We start from the raw sequence: 22,846 nt of genomic DNA, 5'->3' as shown, positions 1-22,846 counted from the left end.
GGCGGGACGCACGCTGACTAAGCACATGCTTTGCAGAAAGGCCGCAACGCGCGGCCTCCTTTGTGTACTCCACAGCATGCCACCGAAGCAAGACTGGGAAAAGTACAGCAAGTCGGATAAGGACGAGAGCAACAATGAGGACACGATTGTCCCACTGGACGAAGGCGATATCCAGCTGCTGCGTACCTATGGCCAAGGCCCATACGCGGGCTCGCTGAAGCGAATGGACACGGAGATCAAAGACGTCGAGAAGCGCGTCAATGAAAAGATGGGCGTGCGCGAGAGCGACACGGGCCTGGCTCCGCCGGATCTGTGGGATATTGCTGCGGACAAGCAGCGCATGAGTGAAGAGCAGCCGCTGCAAGTTGCGCGCTGCACCAAGATCATCCTTGCAGAGCAAGAAGGCGAAGAAGGCGGAGACGGCGCCGCTACTTCGGGGGTCGGCGCGCTCGATAACGTGCTTGGCGCGCTTGGCGGCATGGGTGCATTGGGGTCGCGCTCTGCGGACGACAAGGACAAGTATTTGATCAATGTGAAGCAGATTGCCAAGTTTGTCGTGGGGCTTGGCGAGCGTGTGGCGCCGACGGATATCGAAGAAGGGATGCGTGTCGGTGTGGACCGCAACAAGTACCAGATCCAAATCCCTCTTCCGCCCAAGATTGATGCGAGCGTGACGATGATGCAGGTCGAGGACAAGCCCGACGTGACGTACAGCGATGTTGGCGGCTGCAAAGAGCAGATCGAGAAGCTGCGCGAGGTCGTCGAAGCGCCGCTGCTTGAGCCCGAGCGGTTTGTCAAGCTCGGCATTGATCCGCCCAAGGGTGTGTTGCTGTTTGGGCCGCCGGGCACGGGCAAGACATTGTGCGCGCGTGCCGTTGCAAACCGCACCGACGCCACGTTTATCCGCGTTATTGGCTCGGAGCTTGTGCAAAAGTATGTCGGCGAGGGCGCTCGGATGGTGCGCGAGCTGTTTGAGCTCGCGCGGACCAAGAAAGCATGCATCATTTTTTTCGACGAGATCGACGCGATTGGTGGGATGCGTTTCGACGACGGCGCCGGAGGCGACAACGAGGTGCAGCGCACCATGCTGGAGCTAATCAACCAGCTGGATGGGTTCGATTCGCGTGGAAATATCAAGGTGCTTATGGCGACAAACCGCCCAGACACGCTTGATCCCGCACTCTTACGTCCTGGTCGTCTTGACCGGCGCGTCGAGTTTGGGCTGCCGGACAATGAGGGCCGCGCGCACATCCTTCGCATCCACGCACGTTCCATGTCTGTGGAACGAAATATTCGCTTCGATCTCATTGCGCGGCTTTGCCCCAACACGACCGGCGCTGAAATGCGCAGCGTTGCGACCGAGGCAGGTATGTTTGCCATTCGCGCACACCGCAAGGTCGCGACGGAAAAAGACTTTTTGCAGGCTGTGGAAAAGGTTGTGCGCCAGGGCAGCAAATTCTCCAGCACGTCGCTCTATGCCCAGTACAACTAGGTGATACCCATACATACTCCGCGGCTTCATGCATGCTCCGGCAGGTCCTCCGCCTGGAAGTACGGCCGATCCTGTAGTTACGTACATGAATGCGCATTCGTACACAGTAGCGCAGTGATTCTACGAGTCCGCTCCAGGCTTGCACACAGCTGCCGTAGGGCATACCTAACGCTGTTGCGCTGTTTCCCACAGTCCCATACAATTGCCCCCCTTTCTCATCCTCCATTCCTGCCCTGCCCAACCACTATTCATGTACATCCTCTGTGTCCCCTGGACATTCGGTCTCGAGCAACTCGCCGGAATCATACTTGTGCCCGCAAAATACACAGTAGGCATACGCCTCGCGCAAATGCGCACTCGTCACTGCAAGCCGCGCAGTAGCCTGGCATGAGCAATATGTATACGCACAGGAAGGGCACTAAACGACTTTGCATCCGCGTGCCGCTGTGCAGTCTCCGGCTCGGCACCAGAGCCAAGAAGCGCATGCTCCAGCAAACCCACCGCGTCCTCTTCGCCACGCTCGTTTGCGTGCAGAAAGGACGCTTGGTACAGTGCATGCCCTGCAGGCAGCGCTGTAGGATCAAGCCACAGCGGGCTGTACTGTTGTGAGTATACGTCCACGTACCTCTATGCCGTGCTCTTCGTCCAATGCGCGCAAGACGCCGCGTGCTTTCTGCAGAAGCGTTTCAATATGCTTTTGCTCGGCATCGCGCGCCTTGGTCCTGCGGAAATCGTCTGCTTGCGTCTCAGAGTCCTTGGCCGGGGTATTGCGCACGCTCTCCACGGCAGCGGCGATTTGTATGGACAAGTGGCCAAGGCCTGTACGGCGCAGTCCTTTTTCCGGATCGTGCATCCAGCGTGTGTCTGGCGCAAGCGGTACATGCTGCGCATCCTCGCTTGCATCCTTGCCTAGCGCCGCGCCTTGCGTATACCCCATGGCCTGCATCATTTTCCACGCGGCACTGCTGCCTTGGCCTGGCTGCACACGCTCAAAAGGACTGGCCACACGATCAATGAGGTTCGTGTGTATCCCGCGATACAGCGCCTCGCGCTCACCATCCAATGGTCCGCGCTGCTTCTTGAATGCTCGGCGCTCTTCGGCATCCTGCATTTCGTTGCGCTGCCGCTCCGCTTGGACGAGCAGGACGCGGTTGCGCCGCTCGGAATATGTCTGTGCACGCGGCACATCGCTCTCTGAAAGCTGGGCAAGGATTGTGTCAGACATGTAATCGGGGTCAGCATTAGACTCTGCCTCTCTTTGCGCATCTACACCCTCCCTGTCCTCCTCCAAACGCGACTGGAACGCTGCGGCGAGCGACCGTTTGGGGCGCATGTGGAGGAACGTGGAGGAACGCACGGACTATGTTTTACAGACGCTCGAGCACGATGGCCGAGGCACCGCCGCCGCCGTTGCAAACGGCCGCGACGCCATACTCGCCCGGCTTGAGGGCGTGTGCAAGCGTACACACGATACGTGCACCGGAGCACCCAATAGGATGCCCCAGGGCGACAGCGCCACCGAGCGTGTTCACCTTGCTCGGGTCGAGTTCGAGAATTTGCGTGTTCGCGATCGCGACCACGGCAAACGCCTCGTTGATCTCCCACAGGGCGATCTGGTTATTTGAGAGTCCCGCACGTTCTAATGCAATTGGGATCGCCAGCGCAGGCGCGGTCGGGAAATCGATCGGCGCGCAGGCAGCATCGGCGGTGGCGACGACGCGCGCAAGCGGCGCGATATTGCGTTGGCTCACAATGCGCCCACTCGCAAGCACTATAGCCGCAGCACCATCATTGATCGAGCTTGCATTTGCTGCGGTCACTGTCCCATTCTTGTCAAAAGCGGGGCGCAGCGTCGACACCTTTTCTTTCTTGAGCCGTTTGTACTCCTCGTCCTCGTCGACGACCGTATCGCCACGACGCGCATCGTGGATCGTGACAGGCACAATCTCATCACGAAATGCGCCGCGCTCCCATGCCGCAGCGGCACGCTCATAGGAAGAAATCGCGTACGCATCTTGCACTTCGCGCGAAATGTCGCGCACTTTTGCAATGTGCTCTGCACAGACGCCCATCGACTCGTGATTCATTGCGTCGCTGAGCCCATCGCGCAGGATCGCATCTTTGGCCGTTGCGTCACCGAACGAGAGTCCGTCGCGGGGCAAAAAGAAGGGCGCTTTGCTCATGCTCTCCATGCCGCCAGCGAGCATAATCGAGCGCACGCCCAGCTGGATTTGCTGCGCGGCAAGCGCGACAGACTTCATGCCACTCGCACACACCTTGTTCACTGTAGTCGCCTCGGTAGTGTCGGGACACTTGGCACGCAGCACGACCTGACGCGCGGGTGCCTGGCCGACATTGGCCTGCAGGACATTGCCGACGTACGCCTCCTCAATATCGGACGGCGCGAGCTTTGCGCGCTCGATGGCCGCAGATGCAGCAGTCGCGCCAAGGTCCGTAGCCGTCTGCGACTTGAGCGCGCCTTGAAATGAGCCGATCGGCGTTCGCAGCGCTGAGAGAATGTACACGTCTTCCATGGGGGCACAGGGAGAAGCGTCCGCCCCACGTTGACCTTCACGTGACAAGTGCTTGCGCTCCACGGCGGACGGACCCCTTGCGGAGACGATCATGGCCGAAGGTAGGCAGTCTTTGTGCAATCTTACGCCAGTTCCGCGTAATTTCCGGCTGCTCGAGGAGCTTGAAAAGGGGGAAAAGGGGCTTGGCAATGGCTCGTGCTCGTACGGTCTCGACGACAATGGCGATATGCGTACGTTTCGCGCCGCGCTTACCTAGTCATGTCGTCATGGAACGCCACAATCCTCGGCCCTAGTAACTCGGTCCACCAAAACCGGATCTACTCGTTGCGCATGATATGTGGCAAAGAGTACCCCAATAAGCCGCCGGAACTGTGGTTCATGACAAGGATCAACCTGCCCTGTGTGCACCAAGGCGACGGCAGGGTGGATCCCGCACACTTTGCGCCATTATCCCGCTGGCGGCGCGAGTACACGCTCGAGAGTTTGCTGTCTGAGCTGCGCAGAGAGATGAGTCTACCGGCAAACCGCAAGCTGCCGCAGCCAGAAGAGGGGTCGATGTATACATAGCGCTGTAGGGCACAAGAAGAATAACAAACTATGGACCGTGCAGCGCAAGCGCGACTTTTCGAGCGAGCGCCATGCTTTCGGGCGCCGCTGCATTGGGGACGCGCCCATCGCATGCCCTCAGCACCACGTTACATCCACACTCAATCGCATCCTCTGCCACAGGCAGGCCATACTGCGCCATGACGGCGAGCACAAACGTCACAATGGAAATCGAAGTGCGCGTCGCCGGGGCAATGTCCATGTTCACGTCGCTGTACACGCCGTCGACATCCATCGCAGTCCCACGGCCTGCGCGGCCTGCGCCCTCGGTCGACACTTCCGCCTCGCCCTCGGCCTTGGACACGTCGAATGGTATATGTTTCGCGACCCAGATCAGGCCATTCAGCCCCAGCACCACATCTACGCCGTTCCCCGGCATCTGAGCCAAGGTGATAAAATGACTCTTGTGCCGCCGTACCAGGACTGGCGGCACAACAGCGAGCGTCCCGTTACGCAGCTTCCCGTAGCGCAAAGATCGCGTATGCAGACCGACGCTCCCATCCTGGAAGACGCCCTGCACTTCGGCGACAAGCAGGTCGCCTTCCTGGAAGAAGAGCCGCATCTGCAGCTCGTCCGACTCGAGTTTCTTGCGCTGGACACCGCCGGGCAAGTTGATCGAGGAGAGCTGCAAACTCGCGTCTGTCTTGGACCCGATATCCACCTTCCAGCGCTTGGACTGCACCTCGGTGATGCGACCAATGACCAAATCGCCCACTTCGGGGCGGTACCGCGTCCGCACGGGCCGCACTGAAATGAGCTTGTTCACGCGGTCGACCGAGCCGATCAGTAAAGACACAATCTCGTCGCGGCTGGCGTCGAGGTAGCAACCGTGGCCACGCATGTAGAGTGCACTGTTCGCGACGGCTTGGCCAGGCATGGCCACGAGCGCGTCTGTATCTTGACCTTGGTCGATTATCTCGTCGGCGATCCGCGCCTCGCGCGCGGCACTCGCGCTGCTCATGTCCCCGCCACTGGCGTACGTGTACGCAGCAACGGACCCCCCCTCCTCCCTTGCATTCACGACACGAAACGACATCGTGGAGGAAGCCAAAAATTAGTCAGCGCACACCGCAGTTTTCTCCTTCCCTTTGCGATGGACGAGCGCAAGCGCAAGCGCGCGGAATCGCCCGCGGCAGACTCGGCGCTAAAAGGCGAGCGTCTGCGGGATGCACTTGCACAGCTTGCGGAAACGCGTGCGGGCGGTGCTTACATTCCGCCGGCGCGCCTGCGTGCGTTGATGGCCGAAGCACAGGCGGCCGATCCTGGCAGTGTCGAGTACCAACGCATGAGCTGGGATGCGCTCCGAAAGAGTATTACGGGTCTGGTAAACAAGGTCGCAGCGGATAATATCAAGCATATTGTGCCGGAGCTGTTTTCCGGTGCGAATTTAATCCGCGGCCGCGGCCTGTTTTGTCGGTCGGTGATGCATGCACAGGAATTTTCCTTGCCCTTCACGCCGGTATTTGCGGCACTTGTGGCGATCGTGAATACAAAGCTGCCATTTGTGGGAGAGCTATTGGTTAAACGCCTTGTATCGCAGTTTCGCCGCGCGTACCGCCGCAACGACAAACCGAAATGCCATGCAGTGCTGTTGTTCATCGCACACTTGGTAAACCAGCGGGTTGCACACGAGCTACTGGCATTGGAGTTGCTGGTTTTGCTGCTAGAGGTGCCGACGGACGATAGTGTAGAGCTTTCCGTGGCGTTCATGCGTGAGGTTGGTGCATTCCTCGCGGAAGAAGCACCGAAAGCGACCAACAGCATCTTTGACAGGTTCCGCGCGGTACTTTACGAAGGCGCAATTAGCGTGCGTGTACAGTACATGATCGAGGTGCTGGCACAGACGCGCAAGGACAAGTTTAAGGAGAATCCAGCGATCCCCGAACAGTTAGACCTTGTGGAAGAGGAGGACCAAATTACGCACCAGGTCGGTCTCGACGGCAAGCTCGATCTCGAGGAGGGTCTGAACATTTTCAAAGAAGACCATGCGTTTGTCGAGAATGAGGAAAAGTATGCCCAGATCAAGGCGGAGATCCTAGGGGAAGATGGAGACGAGGAAGAGGAAGAGGAAGGGGGAGAAGAAACCGAGGAGGAAGAAGGTGTAGAGATCCAGGACGCTGCCGAGCAGCTCGATATCGAAGACCGCACAGAGACGAATCTTGTGAATCTGCGCCGCACCATCTACCTAGTAATCATGTCGTCTCTCGACTTTGAAGAAGCGGTGCACAAGCTGCTTAAACTGCATGTGCGCGAGGGTCTCGAGATGGAAGTGTGCAATATGGTTGTCGAGTGCTGCTCACAGGAGCGGACATATGCGAAGTTTTACGGGCACATTGGCGAGCGTCTCAGCAAGCTCGATCGGCTTTGGTCCGGTCTCTTTGAGCAATGTTTCCGGACATTTTACGATACGATCCACCGCTACGAGACCAATCGACTTCGGAATATCGCACGATTCTTTGGTCACCTCCTGGCCAGCGACAGTATCAGCTGGGCAAGCTTTGAAATTGTGCGCATGACCGAGGACGATACTACATCCTCGTCGCGTATCTTTATCAAGATTCTATTTAGCGAGTTGCAGACAATCATCGGTCTCAAGGCGCTCATTGCACGGTTCAAGGAGCCGTCTATGCAGGCGGACTTTTCCAACATGTTCCCTCTGGATCATCCACGCAATACGCGCTTTTCCATTAATTACTTTACCAGTATTGGGCTGGGCGCAGTGACCGATGGGATGCGCGAGCATTTGAAGAATGCGCCGCGCATGATTATGGAGCAGCGCGAGGCTGAGATTGCTGCACGACGTGCTGCATACTCGGACGAGTCTTCCATGTCAGACTCTGGCTCCTATTCGAGCTACTCAAGTGGAAGTTCGCGGTCGTCAAGGGGGAGGTCGTACTCACGGTCGTACTCTCGATCTCCTCGAGGCCGGTCATACTCACGGTCGTACTCTCGCTCGCCTCGAGGCCGGTCGTACTCGCGGTCGTACTCTCGCTCGCCTCGAGGCCGGTCGTACTCACGGTCGTACTCACGGTCGCCTCGAGGCCGGTCGTACTCACGGTCGTACTCTCGCTCGCCTCGAGGCCGGTCATACTCGCGGTCGTATTCTCGCTCGCCTCGAGGCCGGTCATACTCGCGGTCGTACTCACGATCGCCTAGGCGCTCTCCTTTGCACTCCCCGCCGAAAACAGACGCACCTGCATCGCCGCACCGTCCCACGCTGCAGCGTTCCATACCCGTCGGCCGCACAAGGCCGCATCCGCCTGGCCCTCCACCACGTAGACCGTAAATCAGTGTGCCTCCACAGGTGAAAAGCTTGCATTTCTCCCTTTGCTGTAGCATGTCTCGAGTGCGCGGCCCGACCTCAGCACTGACCGAGTTTCTTCGCGTATGTTTCTATCCATCTAATTGCAGGAACAAGGTATTCAAGCGCCCGCCTCCAATCGGTACCAACGTATCCCACGCGATGAGCCTGCCGCGCCTAGCAGCGCGACGCCCGATCCAACGTCGGGCCCACGCCGGCGTCTCCCCCAAGGCGCATCGCTAAACTTTGACGAAGAGGACGAGGAGGATACGTATAAAGAAGTGCCCTTCTTACCGCCGCAAAAACGCGCGGCACCGTTGCGGTCTGGCCAGAAGACCGAGTGTGGCCAGTGTGCTACCTCGTTCTCTGTAACGCGCCATACGTACGTCCTAACCACATGCTTACCGCAGCCGTGTGGATAAGCAGCTTGGCGCATTATGCTGGGACTGCAATGCCAAAGTGCCGAAACCAACCTCTGGAAAACCAAAATCGCGCAGCCGCGCGCCAGGGAAAAGTGTAGGTCGTGTGGTGGAAGAGCGCGCTGTGCTACCGACGCTAGCGTCGCTGTGTATTAATGTGCGTCGCTAGAACCCTAACATCAGGTGATTGGCGAGCAGATGAACAATATCGAGCGGCTCGGCGAGCTTTCCGAGTCCAGTGTAGACGCCGTCTCTAAAGTGATCAGCAAGAACCGCAGACTGACGGATGTCACGATGCAATTCTTCCTCGCGCGCAGCGCCAAGCACCGTACGCTGTATGACTGCAGTGCAATTTCCAGCGAAGCATTTTTGACGATCCCGACTTTTGCGCCAAACCTTGTTCAGCTCTCGCTCCAGTTCTGCGGCCAATTTGACAATGAAGCGCTCGCGGCGCTCGGTCGGCTGGAGCACCTCAAAGAGCTTGAACTGTACGGCGCTTTTCTCGTGCGTGCCGAGGCCTGGATCGCATTTTTCCGCGCGCATGGCCACAGACTCACCACCCTCAAAATCCGCGAGACGCCTCGGATCGATACTGCAGTGATACAAGCGCTTGTCGCGTCCTGTACACGTCTCGAGCACCTCGCACTCGCACAGATTGGTCACCTCGATGAAGACGGTGCGCGCCTTGTACAAAACCTTGGCCACCTTTCTTCTTTAGAGCTTTCTCAGCCTGGGATTTGGGCTCCAGGCATGCCGCGGCCTTCGCTGACCAGTGGCGCGATCCTTCCGACCTTGCAACAGCGCGGCGCTGCTTTCACCTCGGTCAACCTCGCGCGCAATGCGAAACTTGACGCTTCCATCCTCGACGATGGACTTGTGCACTGCCCCTCGCTCACGTTTTTGTGCATGGACGACAATACGGGCATTCCCGAGGAAGCATGGGAGCGTTACTTTAACAGCGATGCCGTGCGCAATCTCGAGCACGTTTCCGTGGATCGGTGTGCTGTGAGCGATAACGTGCTTGCTATGCTGGCTCTACGAGCACCGAAACTACATTCACTCTCGGTAAACAGTGTGCCGAGCTTGCATGGGCCAGGCTTGGCCGCACTGGCACGCGCTGCACCGCCACTAAAAGTGCTGGACGTTGGTTTTGTGCGGTGTGTCGATGACCTATTCCTACGCGATCTTGCGGGCCAAATCCCGACACTGCACCAGCTGTATTTATTTGGGTGCAACAATGTCACGCCCGACTTTCAGTGCGAGCGGATCACAATTTTTGGGCGCGAACGCGCCTAGGCGTACCACGTATCTCGTGTGCTGTATTGCACGCCATCGGCGCCAAAGCTTGTTGCGACGCTGCCGCCGACCCATGCCAGCATGTTGGGCGCGATCGGCAAGCGTCCCATGTTGAGGACATGTGCACTTGTGCAAGGCAGCGTGCGTGGGCCCATTTGTTGGCGCGGCGCACCCAGCACCGAGTTTACTTGCGCCTCGAAACGTGCAGCAAAGCCCGGTAACATTGAGGCCCCCCCTGTAAGTAGTACAGCATCGAGGATTTCGCGGCGCGTATCCAAAGGAAGGCGCGCTATGCTCTGTAGCGTACATGCGACGACATTCGTCTCGTCCTCGTCGCCTGCGTCGAAAAGCACCTCTGCTGCGCGTTCGCGGATCCAGCCGGGAACGTGCAATGTGCCGGTTTTTGTGCGCAGGGCAAAGTCTGGCGCAGATGCCTGTGCTTTGTACGCGGCAGCAAATGCTTCGGTATCCAAGGGCAGCGTACTTGCAAACTGCGAAGTCGGCATCGCACTCACAACAAGCGACTCGGTGACGCACCTCTCGAGCAGCGCAGCAGGCATTTCCTGTCCAAGCAGCGCCGCCGTGCATGTCGCTAAGCGGTGCGCGGCGCGCGGCGTGGTAGCAATACACTCAAAAAGAGGCCGTCCGGCATAGATGGGCAGTACAACCGTCTCCCAGTACCCGCAGTCCACGACCAGCCCAGTCATGCGGCCTGTCGCAAGTAGTGCTAGCGTATGGGTATCAATAAACGACACGCGTGGTGCGCCGAGGTTGCCGATGAGCACGTCGCAGAAAAGTTGGCGCACAGCCTCCATAAGCAGTGGGGAATGTGCGACAAGCACGCGCGTCGCTTGTGCATCGGCAAACAGATATTCCTGATATACATGGCGTATAATACGTACAAGGCAGAGCCGCAAATCGCGGTGCCGCTCCTGCAGTGTCCTGTCATGCGCGGCTTGCATCCAGTCCAAGGTCCACAGTGCTTCAATCTCGCGCCCGAGCGCCTTTGCGCCGAGTTCGCGCGCGTCGAGGAACGCGCGGGGAAAAGCATCGCCGCTGAACCCCGCGCGGCAAACCCTGCTCCCGAGATCGAGCACAATTTGGGGCTCGGCGCGCCGCGCGGCAATGTTCGCTGCGGCGCGAACCATTGTAGCAAGCAGCGACGCGCCTCCACCTTGGCCTCCACCTGGCGGACGTTTGCGGGCAGTGTCGGTGCGGCCAAGCAGCAGGCAAAGTGCGTCTATATGTATACTACAAGCTGCATGTCAGCCAACACAATTACATACGCAGTACCGCGTTCCACTGTGGTAAGTAGCGCTCTAGGATACGTACGATTATCGCGAATCTCTTGGGTGTACTCGTCAAAGTACTGTGGTCAGTTGCCTCGCGGCACGTACGCGCTTGATCTTCTTGTTAAAGTGCTTATTCTTCTCGTTGATATACGTGACGTTTGTATCGGTGTCGTCATCGCGCCGCCGACTTCTGCGCCGGATCTGGTCCTGCCTGTATGTGAGTGCTTCCATCCACGTACTCATGATTCAAATGCGAGACGAGCCGATCAACGGCAGCCATATCCGGTGCGTGCTTGCCATACGTAGCGACAGCAGCAGGAACTTGTGCCTCGCTCGCAGGCACCAAGTCGCGCTGCGTGACGAACGACGCTGCAGGCCGTTCATGCTCCGCCTCTTCCTCTTTTGCGTACGCTTGAATGTCTGGCTTTAACAGCTTGATTTGTCGCTGGTAGGCGCGCTCCGCCAGGTCCTGGAAATCTTGGGTCAGTGGTGCGCTACGTACCGAGAGCGCCTTTATCGCGCCTCTCCTCTTTCCCTGCGAGCTTCTTTTCCCAAACCTCGTTCTCTTCGATAGAGTATTGCATTGCGCGGTTCCGCTCCACGTCTTCGCCTGCCTCCTGCATGTCGCGCTCCTCGAGGACGCGCTCCGCTTTCGCAAGTTTGCGTGCGTAAGCAGTCGAGCGCTTTTGGGCTTTCTCGCGACGTGTGCTCTGCTCCGCCACTACATCACTCCGATTCGCCGATGCAGACTCGCTCATCTTGTTGCGCAGCTTGTTGAGCCGCTCTGCACGACTCGCCAACGCTGCATCGCGCTGCGCCATCGTCGCAAAAGTGGAGTGCCTGTGCCCAATGTTGTCACGTGGCACTGTTGCTCTCGTACCATGTCGTTTGCTTCGCTCCGGCGGTCCGATCTGCCGGCTCGATCCAAGATCGTGGTGCGAGGCCTTCCGCCTACACTAAGTGAGTCACAGTTCTGGAAGGTGGTGTCGTCCTGGGTGTGTATGGACGTGGTAGAAGCGCAGGAGCCGCCGCACCCCGCGAGAAGTTCGGCGATGCAACGTGCGCCGACTGTGGACTATGGCGAATACTTCCAGGGGTCTTTGGATGAACGCCCGAATGGCATTCCTACGCCATCGTATGCTTACGTGCGCTTCTTGGACGAAAAGTCCATGTATACATTTTTTCGTGAATTTGACGGCTACGAGTTCCACGAAGGGAATGGTGCGTATGTGCATGCTAATTCCAGCGAGATACCAAGCACAAATTGAATTTGCTATGAATTTTAGGGTTGTGTGGCCAGTCAGTTCGGGCTATAGAAACTCGACGTTGTCGGAGGAGAGTGTGTACAAAGCGTATCTTACAACAGCAAACACCTACTCTACGCTCGTCGAGGAAATGCGGGCACTGAAGTTACAGGAGGACACAGCATCAAAGAAGCTCGCGGATAAGAATACAACAAAAGAATCGCTAGTTACGCTAGTGAGCCGCTCGTTGAAAGATACGATATTGGATGATGTGCTGATGTGGCAAAAAGAATCCAATGCTGTGCCAGGACCTGAGGAACAAAAGCGTGTCAATGAGAAGGCGGTACAGCGCGCAAAAGCGGCACCGCAACGCAGGATTGAAAGTGATAAAGTCATGTCCAAAAAGCGCCCGAGCAAGCCGCAGTCGTTCGGCAAAAAAGCCAATGCCAGCGCTGCCGACGTGCCACCAACCCCCTCTAAAATGAAACCCGGCAAAGGAAAGGCAGCACAGCGCAGGAAAAAGACGACAGACGACGCCGACAATACCAATGCCCAGACGACACCGTGCAAACCCCCAGCCGATTTACCTGCACAAACTGAAGCGCTCTCCAAGACCAAACTTATACCCACAAGACACAATCCACCACAAAAGCAGGCACACAACCCCGATACCACCCAAAAGCGCCCGCTCGGTGTTAGCTCGCCACTGTAGCGCAATATCACGTGACCAATAGAATGCCCAACCCCATCCAAGTATCAATCTATCTGTGCATCTCCAAATGTTGGTCGATTATGGCGACTGCTCGGACGCGAAACAGGTAGAGGCACTCTTATGCGGTTCAAATACCAATGATATACCACGTAATACTCCGGGGCCCGTGTGCCGTATCTGCCTGGATGGATTTGCGCGTGAGGGCGTTCCTGAGCGCATTTTGAGCCCCTGCCGCTGCAAAGGCACGATGAAATACGTGCACGAAGACTGCCTCGACCAATGGCGTGCGTTTTCGTCGCGCCCAAGCTCCGCTATAGCGTGCGATCAGTGCGGTGCCGAGTACAAATTCCGCCCCACGCTCTGGATGCGCCTCTTGACCTCGCGTGTATTTATGTGGATCACGACCCTACTCCTCTATGTTGTAGTCATTATCACTGTCGGCATGCTTGGCAGCCAGCTGATGTCACGGTACCAGCCCGAGCTATTTGACCAGATGCATCCGTTCGTTGTGCAGTCGATCAAGTTTTACGCTTCGCCAGACGCTGTCCCACAGAAACTGCGCATGGGCGAAGGAGTGCATTCCTATACGCGCATGGGCAGTTTGCAAGCCTTGTGGGTGTACTTGCTAGGCTCCCTGGACGAAGATGCGCCCATGGAAGAGACTGCAGATCAGTATTACGACGCACACATGTACTCGCTCGGCATCTTTCAGCCTTCTGTGCTTGTGCAGCTCGTTCAGGGCCTGTTGCAGCGTGCATTGGAGCTTGCATGCCGCAAAAAAGCATTGCAGGATGATGCACGGTTTCTTCCCCGCTTTGCCTTGCGGCACGCAACTACGGTGCGCCTCAGAGCCATGGCCGAGCCCGCCGGCATCGAGTCGCTCGCGCTGGATATGGACATGAAAGACTACATGGCCTGGTTCGTTTCGCTTGGCCTCACCCTGCTGGGGATCAGCTCCGTGTTCAATATCCTTTTAGCCGTATCAATTGTCGGGCCTTTCCGTATCGGAGCGCCTTTTTCGGTGCTGGGATTTAGCGAACATCCTGTGCTGGGCGCGCCGCAGACGCACGCGCGGATCGTCTGGGAAAGCATCAACTGGCCTGGCTTTTTGCTTCTTGCGATTGTTTTGTGGGGCATTCTCCGCTTCTTTCTTATTTTGCGCAATGTCGTCCGGCAGAGTGCGCATATTGCCATGGCGCACATGCCGACGCTGATTTTGGACTATGACGAGCGCACAGATACGCAAGCGATTGTGCATAACGCAAACGAGATTCCACCCGATTCACGTAACGTACGGTTTCACGAGGTGGTGAGTGCCGTGATATGGCTCACGAATCTTGCACGGGTTGCTGGAGGGCCTGCTTTTGGAATGAATAGCCCACTCCCGTCCTGGCTTCTCACTCGCTTCGGCGCGTGAGGGCGGAATGATGTACCACCTACTTGCATTTGTATTGTATATGAGTAATGAACAGTTAATGAACAAAACGTGCTAGCGTTGGCATTGCGGACGGGATCGCTCGCTTTCGCTGTAGGAGCACACATGCTACCCTGCGGCATTTCCGTGTGGGCGCGTGAATGTAGCGTAACGCAATTGATGTACAGGAAGCTATATTACGCAAGCGTGCCGCGTCGCCGTGTGCGTCTTGCATCGCTTGCATCCTTGCCGCGCTTGCCCAGGAATGGGTTGGGGCTCGCTGCCGTAGGTGTGTTTTCTTTGCCTTCCGAGGCCCGCCAGCTTTGCAGCTTATCCGCCCGAGGTGGATCGGGCGAGGCAAGGTTCATGAGCGAGCTCGCCCAGCCTGGCATTTTCTGTGCAGAGTGCTGTTGCAGCAGCGCGGCGTGCTGCTTGCCGCGGGATGGCGCAAACGGCGCAGACTTTAGCGGCGTTGCGAGGCGTGCAGAAGGTGGCAGCTGGCGCTTGGGCTGCGGCGTAGCGCTGCGGGATCCGGCATCGGCTACGGGGTATAGCAGTGGTGGCGGCGCTGACGCATGCGATTTGCGGGGCCGTTTGAGTGAATGGCGTCGCGTTGTACTGAGGGGCAGTTCGAGGTGTATTTGCGGGGTGGTATGAGCATCGGCGAGCGCGTCGGGAGCTACAGTCTCATGAGATGCAGTTTGGACCTCTTTTTCTTGCGCCGCGTCTTGCAACGTACCTTGCGCCGCGTCTTGCGCCGCGTCTTGCGCCGCGTCTAGCGTCCCGTCTAGCGTCCCGTCTCGCGCCGCACCTTGCGCCCTTGCCTCTTTGCCCTCCAGCGTTCGCGGCTCTTTTGCACGTATACCCTTCGCTTGTACTCCCACATCCGGCGTTACAGGCGGCTCGTCTTCCAGCAGTTCTTCCACAGGCTTGCGCATCTTGGTATTCAGTTTCGGCAGTGCATAATTCACACTCTTGCGCGCCCGCCTAGAGCGGTCCGGAAGCTCGTCAAACACATCGTGCCCCAGTTCAGCAGCAATCGACACTCGGCTACTTCGCGCACGTTTCCTCGGCTGGCGCACGGTCGTTGGCGTGCTGGGTGCTTCAGGCTCGGCATGCGACTGCGTCGATACGTCTAACGTCTCGCGGCGTGCATCGTCGGCTACGGGCGCCGTATCCAAAGTAGTGTGGGTGTTTGCGCTCTCCATTTCTTCCTGTGCATGGACCGCATTAGGCTCTATCCCCTGCCTGCTGTACCGCTGGCTCTTCCTTCGACGTGTCACCGACGCAGGACACACATCACCACGCAGCGGCGATGCAACGCGCGCATGTGCCTCGCTGTCCTCTTCCTCCTCGCGGATCCCGTCAAAAGGCAGCTGCGTGCTCTTTGCCACATGCGCGCGGCTGCTCATCCCTGCCACTTGCTCCGGGAGCGTGATCCGTACACTATGGTCGCTGTGCGCTGGCGGCTGCGCGAGGGATACAGACGCCACGCTCTGCGTCGCTGCAATCCCCGACTCTGCAAGTCCATGCGCCATCGTATCCCAGCCGACACGCACACATTCCAGCGCATACTCTAGCCGGCGCACCTTGGCCGTACAATGCCCCGCAGCAAGCACATGCTCTGCACGCTCCTGCTCAAGCGCTAAAACATGCGCCTCCAGCTCGCGGATGCGCATGTGCGCCAGTGTGTTGGCCCGCACAATATCCCTGTTCTGCGCAACATGTTTTCGTCGGACTGTTGTTAGCTACAAAGACACGCACACTGCTCAAAATTATCCAAAATCTGCTCGAGGTTCACGCCATGTGTACCGCCATCCATCATCGCTCCCGACAGCCGGGACGATTCCCGCCGCGTCACTGGAGGCATGCTGGAGGCTGGACACCAACACTCGACGCGAAGTCCACATCACGTGCTCAACACGTGTCGCGGTGACGCGCCGACGAGCCGCTGACCATGGCGCGACGACGAGGGTGAGTGTGCGCAAGGCTGACCATAGCCGCGTCGAGTACACAGAAGACGATGTGCGGCTAATATTGGAGGTGATGCACCGCCTGGGCGCCCCTTGGAATATTTCGCAGCTTACGCGTGAGATGCACAAGGCACGTCCGACGCACCCGTACTATAGCTACCAAACGTTTCTGCAGCGCAACATGTTTGACGAGCGGAACTTGGTGCACATGTATGAACAGAAATACGGACTGTCTGATATGGATGGGAGCAGCTTGCGCAAGCTGCGAAGGACGCATGCCAAGCACGACGCCAACAGTGCACCACAGCCCTCTCTGCTCGGCTCCGAGGGGATCGAGACGGAGGGGTCGGAAAACGAGATGCACAGTGCAGAGGACGGAGGACATAGCGAGAGCGAGGAGGAGCCCATGGACGAGGCCGATCTGCTCGCATTCGAGGCCGTGCACAGGCCCGTGTCGCAATTCACCGAGCCACAGCGCGATTTGCTGCTTGGAAAGCTTGTCGAGATGCTCGCCGAGCACGGCTGGCACGAGCACGATGCACTGCCCGAGCCCAGCTCGCAGTTCTGGCGCGAACTGACCGAAGTATACCCCGGCGTGCCCTGGAATGGAATTTTTTCCCGGGAAAAAGAGTGGCTCTGGCGCGCAGTGCGCGAACGCTTCTTTCGAAAGACCACGCCGACCTCTTTGCAAGAGGGCGATACGGAGCACAGCGTGGTGATTGGGGATGGTAACATGGACAGCGTAGATGTATCAGAGATGCTGCAGTCGGAGCGCCCCTCCGGCGCCCACGCCCAGCGAGCGCCGCCAACAGAGACGCTGGGGCCCTTGGCTTCGACGCCGACTGCACGCCGAAGCACACAGCCTGCAACTGTGCCGCGACACCGCACGGCACAGACGCCGTCACGCCTGCAACACCTGCCGCAGTCATCGCCTGTTCTTCCGACGCAGGCCATGCTTTTACCGACAGCGATGCACACCGCGATACATACACCAGAGAGCCACACACACACACAAACACCCTATTCTGTGTACGCCGGCCAGCGGCAGGACCACCACGATGCCAAGGTCATTGCACGGCAGCATCTTATGGAGGACCACAGCGACCAAGGGCCTTCACCGTCGCCGACGGTGCGCCGCGGCGCTGTGCCTCTGTATTTGAACGAGTATACCCCGGTGCAAGACTCGCGCGAGGTATACCCATTTGCTGCGCCTCGGGACGTATCGCCGCAAGCAATCTCGAGCACCAGTCTTGCAGACACTACATCGGTTGGGGATGTGTCTTTTACGGACAATGTACAGTACCGACGCGCGTACCTGCGCGCAAAAATGCGATTCAATGCTCGCGTGCTTGATATGTGCGACGAGTTTGGGTTTGCCGCGCCGTCGCAGCTGCAGGAATTTATGTACGCGGCACAGGGCGATCCTGAAGAGTGCCGCGCGCGCATTTTACATGTTCTCGAGTGCCTTGCACACGAATATGGGCTTGGTATGGGTCGCATCATGGAGCTCATGGTGCTCCAGCACGGCGATATGCGCCAGGTGCGGTCTATCCTCGAGATTACACGGATCCGAAACACGTAGTCTAGAGTGTTCCATGTAGATACACACGCCGGTTGTGTCGCTGTAATTACTGTATGGATGGGCGCCACCGCACCATTCTACACACGTCACAATTCTTTTCCACGCGTATCGCCGAAGCGGAAGAGGAGCGCTATTGTTAGCCATACAGATACGTACACTTCCACAGTCCAAACCGCTTACTCAGCGGCTTGCCTGTATCGTCCGTCGGTCTGTGCTCGCCAGTGCCACGCATCCGCGGCTCGTTCTCTCCAATCGTTGCGCCCGACCATGTAGAGCAGAACGAAGCGCTGCGACGCAAGTGCAGCGCCTCGTCCTTGTGTGGCGGCGCGTTTCCGGCAAGTCCAAGCGATTTGCGCCGCTGTGCGCGCTGGTACAGCGCTAATTTCAGCATACTCAGCGACTCGGGCGTATCCCTGCGCCGCACAACCGACGAGGGCGGTGGGGCTTCGTTGTGGAGATCAGTCGGCCCAAACGCGGCAAGGTCGGTCCAATGCGTTCCACTCGCGCTGATATCCAAATCGCCCATATCGTCAAGCAGGCCTTCGTCTTGTGCTTTTTCCAAAAAGCGCGCAAAGCGGCGCTCGTATTTAGCGCGCTTCTTCTGGGCGCGCTTTGTGGAGTGTTGGTACCGATTATCCCAAATCGTGTGGCCTTCCTGGAATCGATGGTATGTGTCGTAATTCACCATACCGACGCGGCCAAACGGCATGCGGAGCGCCTGCATCGTTTCCGGCGCCTCCATGGGCCGCACCTTGCCTGTGTAATCCACACGCTCGCGGATCATATTGCCGTCGAAAGCATGGCGATGCAAAGGGACCTTGCCCGAGTACACACTCTCCTCGTTTGGCTGGAAGAACGCATCGCCGTCGGTGCCGCTGTACTGCCACTCTTTTTGCGCACCCGATGCCTGGGGAACTTCCATGCACGGCGCGCCGGTGACGTACTTGATGAACGAGGTTAGTGCACGGAATGCGTACTTGGCTGGTGTGGTGAGCAAAAACATGGGGAAGACGTGGCACTGTGCGTCGTAGACCTGCAAGTGCACCTTGGTGGGCTGGTGGTAGTACTTGGCCTGCATCTTGCGCATGCTTGGGTACCTGTCCATCAGCTCGTCGCGCAGCGGAAATCGGTCGGGATGCGCGGCCTTGTGGGCGATGTAGATCGCCTCGTCGCGCAAAACCTCGGCGTCGCCCGCGAGGACAAACAAAGGCGGAAGACCGCCCAAACTGCCGCTGAGCGCCGGGGAGCACAGAGGATGGAAAAGCTGTGCATTGGTCGCATACATCTGGACTTGCGAAGTGACCGGAATCGATTTGCCCGTTGGGTCTGTGACGTTTACAACCTCTTCCTGCTTGCACGCGGCTGGCGGCGGAACGCTGCGCGAGCGGCGCTTTCCAAACATGCACCACGAGTGCGCAAACACGCCGGTATCGGTGGGCAATGGCCACATGGCGCTGGGTTTGTGGATGAAGCTGTACGGAGGAATGTAGTCCGTTTTGGTATTTTGCAAGATGCTCGGGAAAGAGTGAGTCAGGTCGCACCATGGCGAGAGCAGCACGGCACCTGCGGGCAACGGCAGCTCTAAATCACGGAGAACCTGGAGGACGGCAAGCGCAAGGCCTCCTCCGGCACTGTCACCGCCAAACACGATCGATTCGGGCGGCACAGGCGCATGTTTTGCGCCCGGTGGCGGACGCGTCAGGTACAGGTACGCGGCCAGACAGTCCTGGATGGCACATGGGAATGGGTACTGGGGTGCTTTGCGGTAGTTTACGGCAAACGCAAAGCCGCCAAACTTGCGCGCGATGCGCAGGATCATGAAACGATGTGTCTCGTTCGACCCAAAGTAATAACCGCCACCGTGAAAGTAGAGCATGACGCGGGTCAGTCGCGTTCGCTCCTCGTCTGTATCGGCATAGCGGCCTGCCTCTGAATTCGGCTGCTCGTATGGCTGATTCGGCTGCTCGTGACGGGGGTTCCGGTTTTGCGTGTTCCGCGTCATGTGCTTTGCCATGGATGTCGAGAGACTCGTGTTCTTCCCTTCGGACGCGCGCACCACTGTATGGTAGTCGGTATACTGCGAGATCCACTCGCCAGGAACACCCTCCAATGTGCGCATCTGCCACCAGCGTGCGCCGCCAACGACTTCTTGCAGCGATTGAGGACCAAAGTACTCGATAAGGTACTGCGCGGCATCACTGCATGTGCTCATCGGGATCATGACCTTGCGCGAGGATGCCCACGGGGGCGCAGGAAGTTGTGTATCTGTTAGCTTCTGTACATCTTCTGCGGTCTCATGCGTCAGGTAATCCGCCAGTTCCTTGATCATGAGGAACACCTGATTATAGTAGAATTCGTTCGCGCTCAAGCGCTTGGATCCATCGCCGAGCGTTATCCAAAACCGCACATAGTTTCGAAATGCATTCTAATGTCAGAGCCTGCGCAGCGCACCTTGATCAGCGCGGGCGTGACGTGCGCCAGAATACCAAGCGTGCTGACCGTCATGGTTGGCGGACGCAGCGGCGCAGCATGTGGAGGGTGCTACACGTGGCTCCTTCACGTGAGCCACGTGCCTTTTTCACGGCTTCTTTCACACGTCCCCACATGGAGCGCGTGCAACTGGTGGTTTCGGCGATAGGGACGTTTCTTATATTAAACGTGGGAACACGTTGGGCGACTTGGTACTTTTCTGACATGCACTGGCTATTTCACGACTATGCACAGGCGACTAATACCAAAGACAGACAGGTGTTGTTTGCGGCACTCGCTGGCTTTGTTCTCTCGATCGCGCTGCTCTACTATGCCACGCGTCCCACTGCCCCGCGTATGAACAAGGACACATGGAACAAGTTTACGCTGATCAAGAAGATCCCACTCTCGCCAACCACGAGTATCTACCGCTTCAAGCTGCGCAAGGGCGACTCGCTCAATATCCCCATCGGCCAGCACATCTCGGTACGTGCGATGATCAACGGCCGCAATATAATGCGCTCCTACACGCCCGTGTCCACGAACGACACCAAGGACTACTTTGACTTGCTTGTCAAGTCGTACCCGAAGGGCAACGTGTCGCGCGTGTTTGGCGAGCTCAAGATCGGCGACAAGCTCGAGATGAAGGGTCCCAAGGGCATGTTTGACTACCACCCGAACATGGCCGACTCGATCGGCATGATCGCCGGTGGCTCGGGCCTTACGCCCTGTCTCCAGGTTCTGGAGGCTGCACTCAGGGAGCCGAGGGACCACACCAAATTTTCGCTGCTCTACGCCAACGTCTCCGAGGACGAGATTTTGCTCCGCGATCGTCTCGACGCCCTCGCGGAGCTCCATCCGAGCCGCTTCAAGGTACGCTACTTTTTGGACCGGCCGCCGACGGACTGGGAGCATGGTGTGGGCTTTATCTCAAAAGACGAGATTGCGAAGCATCTGCCTCCCCCACACGAGCGAAATCGCGTCGTGATGTGCGGCCCGCCGCCCATGGTTGAGTCGATGAAGGGCCACTTGGCTGGCCTGATGCACCCCAAGCCCAACCCACTGAGCAAGGCGGACGATGTACGTATACGAGCAAAACTAACCGCAGCCTGTGTTTATTTTCTAAGGCCATTGTGCCCAATGTGTGCGAGATTCATAGCGCTCTTGCAGGAACACCAAAATACACAGTTACCAATGCACACCCGTAGTTTTGCACCAAAATCTACTTTTATTACGCACCGTGCGCGACAGCATCCGCGAGGTGCTTACGGAATAGTTTCTCGGCGCGGGTCCACACAGCGCCTTTGCCTTCTTCGTGCGTGTGCTTCAGTGCATCCTCGCCTGCAGCACCCGTGACAAACGGCAGCTGGAGCAGGGACGGCAAGAGATCGTCGGAGAAAGCCTCGGACGCCTCGCGCGGAAGCAACGTCGGGAGATGATCGATGGAGATAACTTCCATTTTCGGCACTCCCTTGGCGAGCTCAACATCGACCGTCGGCTTGTCGAAGGTGGTGTTGATTGAGTAGACAGGCAGCGGATTGTTGGGGTTCGTTGTATCGCAGCTCACATCGACCACCATACCGAGTCTGCGGTTCGCTCCGGCCTGGTTGATAAACGCGGTATCGATAAAGTTGGGAATTTTGCTGCGCAGGTAGATGCAGTTGACAAAGATGTCTACATCAAGGATCTCCTGGTAAGGGCCGCTCTTAGCAGACGTCTCCTGCAAATCCCAACGCACAATCTCTTCTGGCTTCATGCCGCTGCGCTCAAAACAGCTCACCGCGCCGCGGCCGCAGCGGCCCAGCGCGCCAATGACAAGTGCGGTCGCTTTGCCGTCCGCACGGTGCTTGCGAATGTTCTCGACCGCCTTGGATGTCTCCTTCAGCAGCGCGTCCTCGTTGTCAAACTTGGTCTGCGCGCCGAGCTTGCCGCCATTTAGCTGCTCGGCGAGACCAAGAAGCCCAAGCGCGGCGCCTGCAAAGCCCGCGTGCCAGCCAAAAGCAGCTACGCGACGACCTTGTGCATCCTCGAGGAACTCGAGGTCGTACAGCTTGCCGCCACCGCGCTTGAAACGGCCCAGCACATCGACCCATCCTTCCTGGTTCTTGTAGCAGTGCGCAAATTGGATGTGCGTGTTTTCCAAATCAGGGCCGGGCGTGTCCAGCTCTTTCAGACCGATAATTGGAGTGGCCTTGGGCGCCTTTGGCCAACTGTGGTAGTCTGCCATGGTGCATCCGACACTAGCGTTAGTCGGAAAGGAATACGTACGCCTCGAACTCTGCATCGTCAAAGATGCGCTGCGGATCGCGCTCGACGGTGATTTCAAAGCCATTTTCAATGAGCTTCTTTGCCGTGGTAGGAGTGAGTGCGGAGCGGTGCTCGGCAGGCTTCGTTTCGCAGCGCAGCCACAGTGGTTGTGATGCCATGTCTTGGTGCAAGCGTGTGCGCCGCGCCGAGTCACGACAATTATATAAGCTTTTTAGATAAGCAAGCGCACAGTCCAGCCGTCCAG

At 58.0% G+C, this 22,846-nt stretch overlaps 14 protein-coding genes across 14 annotated transcripts; 7 read left to right on the top strand and 7 right to left on the bottom strand.

Moving 5' to 3' along the window:
- Positions 1 to 76: 76 nt before the first annotated feature.
- Positions 77 to 1,492, top strand: RPT1 (26S proteasome regulatory subunit 7; the record flags this gene model as incomplete). Its single annotated transcript, XM_056208647.1, has 1 exon — positions 77 to 1,492. The coding sequence occupies one exon, from the start codon at positions 77 to 79 to the stop codon at positions 1,490 to 1,492; it is 1,416 nt and encodes a 471-aa protein (XP_056064622.1).
- A 244-nt stretch (positions 1,493 to 1,736) lies between these two features.
- On the bottom strand, positions 1,737 to 2,825 carry MVES1_003836 (uncharacterized protein; the record flags this gene model as incomplete). The annotated part of the gene is made up of 3 exons (XM_056208646.1): positions 1,737 to 1,874; positions 1,901 to 2,092; positions 2,118 to 2,825. 3 exons carry the CDS (start codon positions 2,823 to 2,825, stop codon positions 1,737 to 1,739), a joined length of 1,038 nt encoding a protein of 345 aa, XP_056064621.1.
- Positions 2,826 to 2,859: 34 nt separating this feature from the next.
- MVES1_003835 (acetyl-CoA C-acetyltransferase) lies at positions 2,860 to 4,026 on the bottom strand (the record flags this gene model as incomplete). Its single annotated transcript, XM_056208645.1, has 1 exon — positions 2,860 to 4,026. One exon carries the CDS (start codon positions 4,024 to 4,026, stop codon positions 2,860 to 2,862), a length of 1,167 nt encoding a protein of 388 aa, XP_056064620.1.
- Positions 4,027 to 4,117: 91 nt separating this feature from the next.
- MMS2 (E2 ubiquitin-conjugating protein mms2) lies at positions 4,118 to 4,593 on the top strand (the record flags this gene model as incomplete). Its single annotated transcript, XM_056208644.1, has 2 exons — positions 4,118 to 4,256; positions 4,283 to 4,593. 2 exons carry the CDS (start codon positions 4,118 to 4,120, stop codon positions 4,591 to 4,593), a joined length of 450 nt encoding a protein of 149 aa, XP_056064619.1.
- Positions 4,594 to 4,621: 28 nt separating this feature from the next.
- On the bottom strand, positions 4,622 to 5,668 carry rrp4 (Exosome complex component rrp4; the record flags this gene model as incomplete). Its single annotated transcript, XM_056208643.1, has 1 exon — positions 4,622 to 5,668. The coding sequence occupies one exon, from the start codon at positions 5,666 to 5,668 to the stop codon at positions 4,622 to 4,624; it is 1,047 nt and encodes a 348-aa protein (XP_056064618.1).
- A 57-nt stretch (positions 5,669 to 5,725) lies between these two features.
- CWC22 (pre-mRNA-splicing factor cwc22) lies at positions 5,726 to 9,648 on the top strand (the record flags this gene model as incomplete). Its single annotated transcript, XM_056208642.1, has 5 exons — positions 5,726 to 7,499; positions 7,998 to 8,017; positions 8,044 to 8,315; positions 8,344 to 8,509; positions 8,536 to 9,648. The coding sequence occupies 5 exons, from the start codon at positions 5,726 to 5,728 to the stop codon at positions 9,646 to 9,648; spliced, it is 3,345 nt and encodes a 1,114-aa protein (XP_056064617.1).
- Positions 9,649 to 9,832: 184 nt separating this feature from the next.
- On the bottom strand, positions 9,833 to 11,761 carry syf2 (SYF2 splicing factor; the record flags this gene model as incomplete). Its single annotated transcript, XM_056208641.1, has 8 exons — positions 9,833 to 9,835; positions 9,897 to 10,523; positions 10,551 to 10,899; positions 10,935 to 10,950; positions 10,981 to 11,017; positions 11,046 to 11,151; positions 11,180 to 11,417; positions 11,443 to 11,761. The coding sequence occupies 8 exons, from the start codon at positions 11,759 to 11,761 to the stop codon at positions 9,833 to 9,835; spliced, it is 1,695 nt and encodes a 564-aa protein (XP_056064616.1).
- Positions 11,762 to 11,821: 60 nt separating this feature from the next.
- Positions 11,822 to 12,896, top strand: MVES1_003830 (uncharacterized protein; the record flags this gene model as incomplete). Its single annotated transcript, XM_056208640.1, has 3 exons — positions 11,822 to 12,161; positions 12,199 to 12,279; positions 12,307 to 12,896. The coding sequence occupies 3 exons, from the start codon at positions 11,822 to 11,824 to the stop codon at positions 12,894 to 12,896; spliced, it is 1,011 nt and encodes a 336-aa protein (XP_056064615.1).
- A 67-nt stretch (positions 12,897 to 12,963) lies between these two features.
- MVES1_003829 (uncharacterized protein) lies at positions 12,964 to 14,313 on the top strand (the record flags this gene model as incomplete). Its single annotated transcript, XM_056208639.1, has 1 exon — positions 12,964 to 14,313. One exon carries the CDS (start codon positions 12,964 to 12,966, stop codon positions 14,311 to 14,313), a length of 1,350 nt encoding a protein of 449 aa, XP_056064614.1.
- A 194-nt stretch (positions 14,314 to 14,507) lies between these two features.
- MVES1_003828 (uncharacterized protein) lies at positions 14,508 to 15,989 on the bottom strand (the record flags this gene model as incomplete). The annotated part of the gene is made up of 1 exon (XM_056208638.1): positions 14,508 to 15,989. One exon carries the CDS (start codon positions 15,987 to 15,989, stop codon positions 14,508 to 14,510), a length of 1,482 nt encoding a protein of 493 aa, XP_056064613.1.
- A 45-nt stretch (positions 15,990 to 16,034) lies between these two features.
- Positions 16,035 to 17,865, top strand: MVES1_003827 (uncharacterized protein; the record flags this gene model as incomplete). The annotated part of the gene is made up of 2 exons (XM_056208637.1): positions 16,035 to 16,042; positions 16,311 to 17,865. The coding sequence occupies 2 exons, from the start codon at positions 16,035 to 16,037 to the stop codon at positions 17,863 to 17,865; spliced, it is 1,563 nt and encodes a 520-aa protein (XP_056064612.1).
- Positions 17,866 to 18,001: 136 nt separating this feature from the next.
- MVES1_003826 (uncharacterized protein) lies at positions 18,002 to 20,370 on the bottom strand (the record flags this gene model as incomplete). The annotated part of the gene is made up of 2 exons (XM_056208636.1): positions 18,002 to 20,290; positions 20,317 to 20,370. The coding sequence occupies 2 exons, from the start codon at positions 20,368 to 20,370 to the stop codon at positions 18,002 to 18,004; spliced, it is 2,343 nt and encodes a 780-aa protein (XP_056064611.1).
- A 189-nt stretch (positions 20,371 to 20,559) lies between these two features.
- On the top strand, positions 20,560 to 21,460 carry CBR1 (cytochrome-b5 reductase; the record flags this gene model as incomplete). Its single annotated transcript, XM_056208635.1, has 2 exons — positions 20,560 to 21,414; positions 21,443 to 21,460. The coding sequence occupies 2 exons, from the start codon at positions 20,560 to 20,562 to the stop codon at positions 21,458 to 21,460; spliced, it is 873 nt and encodes a 290-aa protein (XP_056064610.1).
- Positions 21,461 to 21,565: 105 nt separating this feature from the next.
- Positions 21,566 to 22,760, bottom strand: LYS1 (Saccharopine dehydrogenase; the record flags this gene model as incomplete). The annotated part of the gene is made up of 2 exons (XM_056208634.1): positions 21,566 to 22,574; positions 22,603 to 22,760. The coding sequence occupies 2 exons, from the start codon at positions 22,758 to 22,760 to the stop codon at positions 21,566 to 21,568; spliced, it is 1,167 nt and encodes a 388-aa protein (XP_056064609.1).
- Positions 22,761 to 22,846: the final 86 nt, after the last annotated feature.

This window comes from Malassezia vespertilionis, chromosome 9, assembly GCF_029542925.1.
Source record: "Malassezia vespertilionis chromosome 9, complete sequence".
Classification (NCBI taxonomy): Eukaryota; Fungi; Basidiomycota; class Malasseziomycetes; order Malasseziales; family Malasseziaceae; genus Malassezia; species Malassezia vespertilionis.
The sequence above is the reverse complement of the archived record's forward strand: the minus strand, read 5'-3'. Positions and strand labels throughout refer to the sequence as shown.